The following is an 11,326-nucleotide window of genomic DNA, read 5'->3' on the forward strand; positions in this document are numbered from 1 at the left end:
GTTCAACTGGGTTAGGATCTTCAAGTCGCGGATCAACTGGGTCAGGATTGACTGGGTTGGGTACCTCAAGTCTTGGCTCAGCTGGGTCAAATCCAAGTTTTGGTTCAAGCGGTACCAGCGCAAATAAACCAACATCAAATCTGAACACCTCATTGGGCCTTGGATCAACAAGTAAAAGTGGGTCATCTAACTCTGGGTTTCCCTGGTTTGGGTCAAGTAACACAGGCCAAAATAAGCCTGGAAGTGGAATCGGAAGAGGAACATCAAGTGGATCTTCGCTTGGAACCGGAAGGACCAGTAGTCTTGGAGGCGGATCAGGTGAGAAGGAAAGCTGTATTTTTACAAAGATTTCATTTTGTTTCTGTTTTGAGACATCTTTGCCAGTGTGAAGAATTGTGAATTTCATTGCACAGACTGGTTGAAAACCTCTTGTTAAAAGTACAAACCCCAAAACCAGTGAAGTTGGTATGTTGTGTAAATGGTAAATAAAAACAGAATACAATGATTTGCAAATCCTTTTCAATTTATATTCAATTGAATAGACTGCAAAGACAAGATATTTAACGTTCGAACTGGAAAACTTTGTTATTTCTCGCAAATATTCGCTCATTTGGAATTCGATGCCTGCAACATGTTTCAAAAAAGCTGGCACAAGTGGCAAAAAAGACTGAGAACATTGAGGAATGCTGATCAAACACTTATTTGGAACATCCCACAGGTGAACAGGCTAATTAGGAACAGGTAGGTGCCATGATTGGGTATAAAAGCAGCTTCCATGAAATGCTCATTCATTCACAAACAAGGATGGGGCGAGGGTCACCACTTTGTCAACAAATGCGTGAGCAAATTGTTGAACAGTTTAAGAACAACATTTCTCAACCAGCTATTGCAAGGAATTTAGATATTTCAGCATCTACGGTTCGTAGTATCATCAAAAAGTTCAGAGAATCTGGAGAAATCACTGCACGTAAGCGATGATATTACGGCCCTTCGATCCCTCAGGCGGTACTGCATCAAAAAGAGACATCAGTGTGTAAAGGATATCACCACATGGGCTCAGGAACACTTCAGAAAACCACTGTCAGTAACTACAGTTGGTCGCTACATCTGTAAGTGCAACTTAAAACTCTACTATGCAAAATCAAAGCCATTTATTAACAACACCCAGAAACGCCGCAGGCTTCGCTGGGCCCAAGCTAATCTAAGATGGACTGATGCAAAGTGGAAAAGTGTTCTGTGGTCTGACGAGTCCACATTTCAAATTGTGTTTGGAAACTGTGGACGTCGTGTCCTCCGGACCAAAGAGGAAAAGAACCAACCGGATTGTTCTACTCGCAAAGTTGAAAAGCCAGCATCTGTGATGGTATGGGGGTGTATTAGTGCCCAAGACATGGGTAACTTACACATCTGTGAAGGCACCATTAATGCTGAAAGGTACATACAGGTTTTGGAGCAACATATGTTGCCATCCAAGCAATGTTACCATGGACGCCCCTGCTTATTTCAGCAAGACAATGCCAAGCCACGTGTTACATCAACGTGGCTTCATAGTAAAAGAGTGCGGGTACTAGACTGGCCTGCCTGTAGTCCAGACTTGTCTCCCATTGAAAATGTGTGGTGCATTATGAAGCCTAAAATACCACAACGTAGACCCCGGACTGTTGAACAACTTAAGCTGTACATCAAGCAAGAATGGGAAAGAATTCCACCTGAAAAGCTTAAAAAATGTGTCTCCTCAGTTCCCAAACGTTTACTGAGTGTTGTTAAAAGGAAAGGCCATGTAACACAGTGGTAAAAATGCCCCTGTGACAATTTTTGTGCAATGTGTTGCTGCCATTAAATTCTAAGTTAATGATTATTTGCAAAAAAAACATTAAGTTTCTCAGTTGGAACATTAAGTATCTTGTCTTTGCAGTCTATTTAATTGAATATAAGTTGAAAAGGATTTGCAAATCATTGTATTCTGTTTTTATTTACCATTTACACAACATGCCAACTTCACTGGTTTTGGGTTTTGTATCTATAACTGTACTAATTATGTGAATCATGACTACATTACTGTCCCGTTTTTTTTTTTCAAAACAGTCAACATCGCCCAGCACCTCCAAGACTTGCAACGCATCATCAACCCCTCCTACTCCTCCGAGTGAGTACAAAGTAGTAGATTGTCGTTGAACTCTTGAATAGTTGTCCCTGCTTAAAGATTTTAAAATAATGTATTACATCAATAATGCTCACTTAAAGGCCTACTGAAATGATTTTTTTTTATTGAAACGGGGATAGCAGATCCATTCTATGTGTCATACTTGATCATTTCGCGATATTGCCATATTTTTGCTGAAAGGATTTAGTAGAGAACATCAACGATAAAGGTCGCAACTTTTAGTAGCTGATAAATAAAAGGCTTGCCTATACCGGAAGTAGCGTGACGTCACCGGAGGAAGGACTCCTCACATTTCCCCATTGTTTACACCAGCAGCGATTCGGACCGAGAAAGCGAAGATTACCCCATTAATTTGAGCGAGGATGAAAGATTCGTGGATGAGGAAAGTGAGAGTGAAGGACTACAGTGCAGTGCAGGACGCATCTTTTTTCGCTCTGACCGTAACTTAGGTACAAGGACTCATTGGATTCCACACTTTCTCCTTTTTCTATTGTGGATCACGAAATGGTATTTTAAACCACCTCGGATACTAAATCCTCTTGAAAATGAGAGTCGAGAACGCAAAATGGACATTCACAGTGACTTTTATCTCCACGACAATACATCGGCGAAGCTCTTTAGCTACTGAGCTAACGTGATAGCATCGGGCTCAAATGCAGATAGAAACAAAATAAATAAATCCCTGACTGGAAGGATAGACAGAAAATCAACAATACTATTAAACCATGGACATGTAACTACACAGTTAATGCTTTCCAGCTTGGCGAAGCTTAACAATGATGTTGCTAACGACGCCATTGAAGCTAACTTAGCAACGGGACCTCACAGAGCTATGATAAAAACATTAGCGCTCCACCTACGCCAACCAGCCCTCATCTGCTCATCAACACCCGTGCTCACCTGCGTTCCAGCGATCGACGGAAGGACGAAGACTTCACCCGATCATCCGTGCGGTCGGCGGCTAGCGTCGGCTAGCGCGTCTGCTATCCAAGTCAAAGTCCTCCTGGTTGTGTTGCTACAGCCAGCCGCTAATACACCGATCCCACCTACAGCTTTCTTCTTTGCAGTCTCCATTGTTCATTAAACAAATTGCAAAAGATTCACCAACACAGATGTCCAGAATACTGTGGAATTTTGCGATGAAAACAGAGCTTTTTGTTTTGGATTCAATGGGGTGCCAATACTTCCGTTTCAACGATTGACGTCACGCGCATACGTCATCATACATAGACGTTTTCAACAGGAAGTTTAGCGGGAAATTTAAAATTGCACTTATTGGCATGTGTTGCAATGTTAAGATTTCATCATTGATATATAAACTATCAGACTGCGTGGTCGGTAGTAGTGGCTTTCAGTAGGCCTTTAAACAACTCTTACTGCACTAATGGGGTTCTGTATCTAATTGCAAGAGCTGTATTTTAGAACTTCAATGCAGATGTTTGGAGCATTTTTAAAATAGATGAGAGACAAAACGTAGGAAACATATAACACTGCAAACTACAAGTACAACAATAATGTCAGTACACATACCGTAAATGCTCACCATAAATTCTGTATAAAAGTAATTCTAGTCACTGGCATTGTGGTCACAAAATATAATACACACAGGGATCTTAAATTAATGCTGCTTTAGAATGTGTTGGCATTACAGCAGTGGCTGTAGGCAACATCCTGATGTTTTTTTATGAAGGTCAGAAATAGCTGCATTTGATTTTTGTTTGCGTCCATAAGCGGTATGTACATTAGCATGCACTTTCAAGTGTTGGTGTGCAACAACACAACTTTCCGTAGTGTTGTTTATAATGAATTAATTCATTTATAATTCATATTTATAATGATTGTTGGCAGCAATTAGCTCCTTACTGCTGTACAACATTGGTTTTCTTGCTCTTGTGTTGTGCAATATACTTGTTAAAAATGACCAAGAGAGCAACATTTTCCTTTCAACTTTCTCATTCACTCGCTATCGTCATTAAAGTGAAACAAATTAAGTTGTTTTATAGGACACCTTTTTAAAATATCAGAAATGTCCATTTTTGCCTGCTTCCAATTCATGCCTTCTTTAGGTAAATGAACTCGTTGGCTGTAATTATATAAAGATATTCTGCTACAAAATACATATATTGTAGTACAGTAAGACATACTTATATATTTTTAAAAAGTATAATATATTGTGATACATTATTTCAATTGTCATAAGGGATGTTGAATTATTGTGTATTAAGAATTATAATGTGTATGTATGTATTTGTGTGTGTGTATAAATATATATGTGTGTGTATATATGCATACATGTATAAATATATATGTATATATATATGTGTATATGTATTTATATGTATGTGTATACATGTATAAATATATATGTATATATATGCAGTGTTTCCCACACATTCATTTATTTGTGGCGGCCCGCCACGAAAGAATTACGTCCGCCACAAATAAATTTAAAAAAAAATAAAAAAATCTTCTTTTTTTTTTTTTTTTTTTCTCCTCTCCAGCTTCTCAGGCAAATCATATAGTTGATGTAGATGCCCATATCGGCTGTTCAGATTTACTTTACAAAAGAGAAGTGTAGGATACTTCTCTTTTTGCCTAATTTGTATTTGACTTTATTAAATGTATTTATATTAGAAACACAACATGTGTATATAACAAAGGGTGCAAAGTCTGCAGGCAGTAGGAAACACATGGTTAAGTGTAGGGAGTAAAACTGATGGCAGTCTAAAGTTCAAGATTTTTGGAGCTCTTTGTTCAGTGGATCAGATGTTTGATGAAGCTCTGTGTCTATCTACCACCACTACTGTTTTCTGTTTATTTGTTACTGACTGTGGCAGGACACCTCTGCCTCTGTTTCACTTTATGTTGCTGGTAAATAATATGGTTGTAGTAGTAGGCTAAAGTTAAATTATTTAGTATGCACTAATTAAAGGGGCAGAGCTTTATGAGACATTTTAGCTTTTATATTTTATAAGATATATTTTTTGTAAGAACCACAATTAATAAATATATTTCAGTGCATAACTTATTGTTCAAATCTGTATATAAATATGTACATAAAGTGTTGTAATTATATTGTAAAATGGATGGATGGATGGATGGATGGACGTTTAAAACAAAACTGTTATTATTAATTAGTAAGTATACATTTTTTGAGCCTTTTTAGAGAAAATCATATCATTGTAGTAAATTATGCAAATTACTCGATGTCATGGTGACCACGCCCATAGCCACGCCCCCACCGCCACAGGTATCTTGGCAGTTTATGGTAAACACTGTATATCTATGTATATGTGTGTGTGTATATATATATATATATATATATATATATATATATATATATATATATATATATATATATATATATATATATATATATATATATATATATATTGATCAATTAATACCAATACAAACTGACCTTGTCTCTGTGAAAGCACACTGACTTCCGAATCATTACAATTAAAAGTGCATGTGTTATGGTTATATTTAAGGCAAACAAATGTCCTCTTTTCTAGAGCAGTGGTTTTCTTCAAGTACCACTTCACAAAATGGTAAATGGTAAATGGGTTGTACTTGTATAGCGCTTTTCTACCTTTTTTTTTTTTTTAAGGAACTCAAAGCGCTTTGACACTATTTCCACATTCACCCATTCACATTCACACATTCACACACTGATGGCGGGAGCTGCCATGCACGGGCGCTAACCAGACCCATCAGGAGCAAGGGTGAAGTGTCTTGCTCAAGGACACAATGGACGTGACTAATACTAATCAAATATCATCCCCGGGGGCCCCAAAATGATCTATGGTCTTGACTTTGACACCCCTGCTCTAAATGTATCTAAAATGAACAGTTTGTAACCACGGATAACGCGCTTATTGAGTAACCGTTTTGGGGGGCATTTATAGTACAGGGTTCGTACAACTTGTGGCACTTTTTAAGGACTTTGAAGATCAATTTTCCAGTTTTTCCAGTACCCTTCAATCCATAGCCTTGTTTGAGGTCACCATATGCTGTCTGTAGGAAAATCTGCTAAAACCTAAGCCTAACATTGAAGCAGCAGTTATCATTAACTGAATGAAGCAGTGTGACTATTCAAAGTCATTGGTGTTTGCAAACATGTCTCCATTTGTGTTCATCACATTTCTTGTTCTTTTTCGTACTTACAGCACTCAATGACATCGAACAGCGCGGATTGATTCACGCCGTATTTGTGCTTGTAAACTGCATAACGTGATGTAAATACACGCACCCTCAAAATGTCAATTCCACTCATTTATTAACAAAACTGTTCCACATTAATATAAGGATAATAAATGAAAGGAAAATATTTTGTTTGTTTCACAACACCTCAGTCCCCTTTCATTCAGCATATCTAGCCTTATAACTGTGGCTATGATAAGAAATGAACAAAAAGACAAAAGTTGTTTTGCTTTCACTGAGGTAGCCAGACAACGAAAAATAAAAGAGCAAGAAATGCATACAACCATGTTGTGTAAAAACTACAAAATCATTCATATTAACTCAACTCTAAGTTGTGAAAAACGTTAGAAAATATACATTACATGACCTTCCCAGTACAAAAAAGTCCAATGATGTAACCATTTTAATGCGATTAACCAAAACGACAAAATGTAACTTGTTTGCTTTAACTGAGCTAGCCAGACAAGTTAAGTAGTGCCTCCATGGAAATGCCCCCCTCTACCTCAAATAACTGCTCACCCCCAAATCCTCCACACGGCACCTCAGAGGACAAAGCTACGCCGCTCCCAGTCTGTGGAACGCTCTCCCTGACCACCTGAGGGCACCACAGACTGTGGATGCTTTTAAAAAAGGCTTAAAAACCCTTCTTTAAAAAAAAAAAAAAAAGGCTTTTTTTAGATATATGCGTGCTAGTTCTAGCTATTAGGCTGTTCTAGTTTTATTTATTTTTATTATATATTTATTTTTTTAATACAGTGTAGCATGTTGAGGTTATTTGCTCAATGTAAAGTGCTTCTACAAATAAAATGTATTATTATTATTATTACAACCAAAATAATGGAGCAGAAAATACATCCAACCACGTTGGATTTCCTTTTTGCATACTTTGCAGCAGGCTACACGTGGATTTGATCCACGTTTTTATCCAAAGTTTGCGTTTGCCATTTTCCATCCAATGTTCATTAAAACGACAACCTCCCGGCATGATGCACCGATGCACCACTCTATACGTACACTACCGTTCAAAAGTTTGGGGTCACCCAAACAATTTTGTGGAATAGCCTTCATTTCTAAGAACAAGAATAGACTGTCGAGTTTCAGATGAAAGTTCTCTTTTTCTGGCCATTTTGAGCGTTTAATTGACCACACAAATGTGATGCTCCAGAAACTCAATCTGCTCAAAGGAAGGTCAGTTTTGTAGCTTCTGTAACGAGCTAAACTGTTTTCAGATGTGTGAACATGATTGCACAAGGGTTTTCTAATCATCAATTAGCCTTCTGAGCCAATGAGCAAACACATTGTACCATTAGAACACTGGAGTGATAGTTGCTGGAAATGGGCCTCTATACACCTATGTAGATATTGCACCAAAAACCAGACATTTGCAGCTAGAATAGTCATTTACCACATTAGCAATGTATAGAGTGTATTTCTTTAAAGTTAAGACTAGTTTAAAGTTATCTTCATTGAAAAGTACAGTGCTTTTCCTTCAAAAATAAGGACATTTCAATGTGACCCCAAACTTTTGAACGGTAGTGTATATGCGGCTCTCGCATGACAACAACCTAATGTAAGGGCTGGTGCAAAGCCAACAGATCAAGAATGTAGCTTTCATTTTTAAGGAAACTTTTTTTTTGCCGAGAAATGTGACGAACATTTCCAAGCATTTCCAAGCACATCACCCAAAATTCAGGCATTTTTCAAACCTTGAAAACATGACATTGCAACTAGAGATGTCTGACAATATCGGACTGCCGATATTATCGGCCGATAAATGCTTTAAAATGTAATATCGGAAATTATCGGTATCGGTTTCAAAAAGTAAAATTTATGACATTTTAAAACGCCACTGTATGGAGTGGTACACGAACGTAGGGAGAAGTACAGAGCAGTTGCGTCTCCCAGTCCTACTTGCCAACCCTCCCGATTTTCCCGGGAGACTCCCGAATTTCAGTGCTCCTCACGAAAATCTCCTGGGGCAACCATTCTCCCGAATTTCTCCCGATTTCCACCCAAACAACAATATTGGGGGCGTGCCTTAAAGGCCTACTGAAATGAGATTTTTTTATTCAAACGGGGATAGCAGATCCATTCTATGTGTCATACTTGATCATTTTGCGATATTGTCATATTTTTGCTGAAAGGATTTAGTAGAGAACATCGACGATAAAGTTCGCAACTTTTGGTCGCAGATAAAAAAGCCTTGCCTGTACCGGAAGTAGCGTGGAGCTCCTCACATCTGTACATTGTTTACAATCATGGCCACCAGCAGCGAGAGCGATTCGGACCGAGAAAGCGACAATTACCCCATTAATTTGAGCGAGGATGAAAGATTCGTGGATGAGGAAAGTGAGAGTGAAGGATTAGAGGGCAGTGGAAGCGATTCAGATAGGGAAGATGCTGTGAGATGCGGGTGATATTCAGCTGGGAATGACTAAAACAGTAAATAAACACAAGACATATATATACTCTATTAGCCACAACACAACCAGGCTTATATTTAATATGCCACAAATGAATCCCGCATAACAAACACTTACCCCCTCCCGTCCATATAACCCGCCAATACAACTCAAACACCCGCACAACACACTCAATCCCACAGCCCAAAGTACCGTTCACCTCCGTAAAGTTCATACAGCACATATATTTCCCCAAAGTTACGTACGTGACATGCACATAGCGGCACGCACGTACGGGCAAGCGATCAAATGTTTGGAAGCCGCAGCTGCGTACTCACGGTACCGCGTATCCAACTCAAAGTCCTCCTGGTAAGAGTCTCTGTTGTCCCAGCTCTCCACAGGCCAATGGTAAAGCTTGACTGTCATATTTCAGGAATGTAAACAATGAAACACCGGCTACGTGTTTGTGTTGCTGCAGCCGGCCACTAATACACTGCTTCCCACCTACAGCTTTCTTCTTTGCTGTCTTCATTGTTCATTAAACAAATTGAAAAAGATTCACCAACACAGATGTCCAGAATACTGTGGAGTTTTGCGATGAAAATAGACGACTTAATAGCTGGCCACAATGCTGTCCCAAAATGTCCGCTATAATACGTGACGTCACGTGCAAACATCATCATACCGAGACGTTTTCAGCAGGATATTTCGCGGGAAATTTAAAATTGCACTTTACTAATCTAACCCGGCCATATTGGCATGTGTTGCAATGTTAAGATTTCATCGTTGATATATAAACTATCAGACTGCGTGGTCGGTAGTAGTGGCTTTCAGTAGGCCTTTAAAGGCACTGCCTTTGCGTGCCGGCCCAGACACATCATATCTACGGCTTTTCACACACACGAGCGAATGCAAGGCATATTTGGTCAACAGCCATACAGGTCACACTAAGGGTGTCCGTATGAACAACTTTAACACTGTTACAAAAATGCGCCACACTGTGAAACCAAACAAGAATGACAAACACATTTCGGGAGAACATCCGCACCGTAACACAACATAAACACAACAGAACAAATACCCAGAATCCCATGCAGCACTAACCCTCCCCGAACCCCGCCCAAGCATGTCCCAAATTCCAAGCTGCTGTTTTGAGGCATGTTAAAAAAAATAATGCACTTTGTGACTTCAATAATAAATATGGCAGTGCCATGTTGGCATTTTTTTCCATAACTTGAGTTGATTTATTTTGGAAAACCTTCTTACATTGTTCAATGCATCCAGCGGGGCATCACAACAAAATTAGGCATAATAATGTGTTCATTCCACGACTGTATATATCGATATAATTAAGAGTTGGACAATATCGGAATATCGGACGTCTCTAAATACAACCCAAGCATTTTCAAGGTTTTCAAGCACCCGTACGAACCCTGATTGTAGCTACTTGTCAGTAGCATCGCTGCTAAAGTGCTGCGTGTGTATTTCATGTACTTTGATCACAACAATAACCAATTTCTCCCTGTGTCTTTTCAGAGAGAAGCAAGATCTTTCCAGAATGTTGGGTTAGTGCTCTGTCGTGAGGAGGAAAAGCTAAGGCGCAGCTCCTCATCCTGTGTTGTTAGAAACATACTTCATATCATACTCTCTTCAAGGCGAGTATGCACATTCCAAACGACTATACCAACTCGAGCACTTCTTCATATAACGTGTATGTATCTTTAATAGTCAGTATTTTTGACTTTTGTAAATACAAAGAAGGCTTTGTCCCGTTTTATTAAACAAATCTACGTGAGATATTACTACATTCCGACCCGGAAACTACTGTTTGTCCCCCCGTGTGCGTCACCTATTGTGTTGCTAATGATCTACAAACGGTCCACTGGCGCCGTGTTTTAATTTGTCCCCTGTGTTTATGTTTACCTGCCAACCTGTCAGAGGCACCGCCGCTAACATGCATGGAAACAATACCCTGCACTTGACTGGGAGAAGAACATGGGACATCCAGTCTTTAAACAAACTCCAAATATATCTTTCCCCAGCAAATACCCACAGGGGCAGATCTCTTTGTATCTGATGAGTGTCATGACCTTTCACAATAAAACATTGTATGGAAACGACCTGACTTCCCCCCCCTCTCTTAAGAACATATACCTTGTTGGTCTCAAGGAGGTCTGCAGTACATAGTGACACTTTGTACTAGGGTTGTACGGTATACCGGTTTTAGTATAGTACCGCTATACTAATGAATCATATTCGGTACTATACCGCCTCTAAAAAGTACCGGTACCCCATTCCCCTGCGCCGCACGTCGTGTCATTGTTTTTTTTACCAGCAGAGGAGCATGTTCGGCAGCGCGCACACACGGAGTACTTACAAACCCCGTTTCCATATGAGTTGGGAAATTGTGTTAGATGTAAATATAAACGGAATACAATGACTTGCAAATCCTTTTCAACCCATATTCAGTTGAATGCACTACAAAGACAACATATTTGATGTGCAAACTCATAAACTTTTTTTTTTTTTTTCCAAATAATAAATAACTTAGAAT

General features: G+C 39.1%; 1 protein-coding gene across 3 annotated transcripts in view; it reads left to right on the plus strand.

Annotated features, from left to right (window-relative positions):
- The window catches only part of plvapa (plasmalemma vesicle associated protein a), a 97,622-nt gene extending 86,716 nt beyond the window's left edge, over positions 1-10,906 (plus strand). Inside the window, exons 5-7 of one of the 3 annotated variants that reach the window (XM_062022244.1) lie at positions 1-318; positions 2,086-2,146; positions 10,309-10,905. The exon at positions 1-318 is cut by the window's left edge and continues 886 nt beyond it. In XM_062022244.1, the coding sequence (XP_061878228.1) occupies positions 1-318; positions 2,086-2,146; positions 10,309-10,342 (413 nt within the window). In that variant the 3' untranslated portion in view covers positions 10,343-10,905. Of the gene's footprint in view, positions 319-2,085; positions 2,151-10,308 lie in introns of those variants that run through there. The other 2 variants (XM_062022242.1, XM_062022243.1) reach the window with 2 other exon arrangements.
- Positions 10,907-11,326: the final 420 nt, after the last annotated feature.

This window comes from Entelurus aequoreus, linkage group LG16 (assembly GCF_033978785.1).
Source record: "Entelurus aequoreus isolate RoL-2023_Sb linkage group LG16, RoL_Eaeq_v1.1, whole genome shotgun sequence".
Lineage (NCBI taxonomy): Eukaryota > Metazoa > Chordata > Actinopteri > Syngnathiformes > Syngnathidae > Entelurus > Entelurus aequoreus.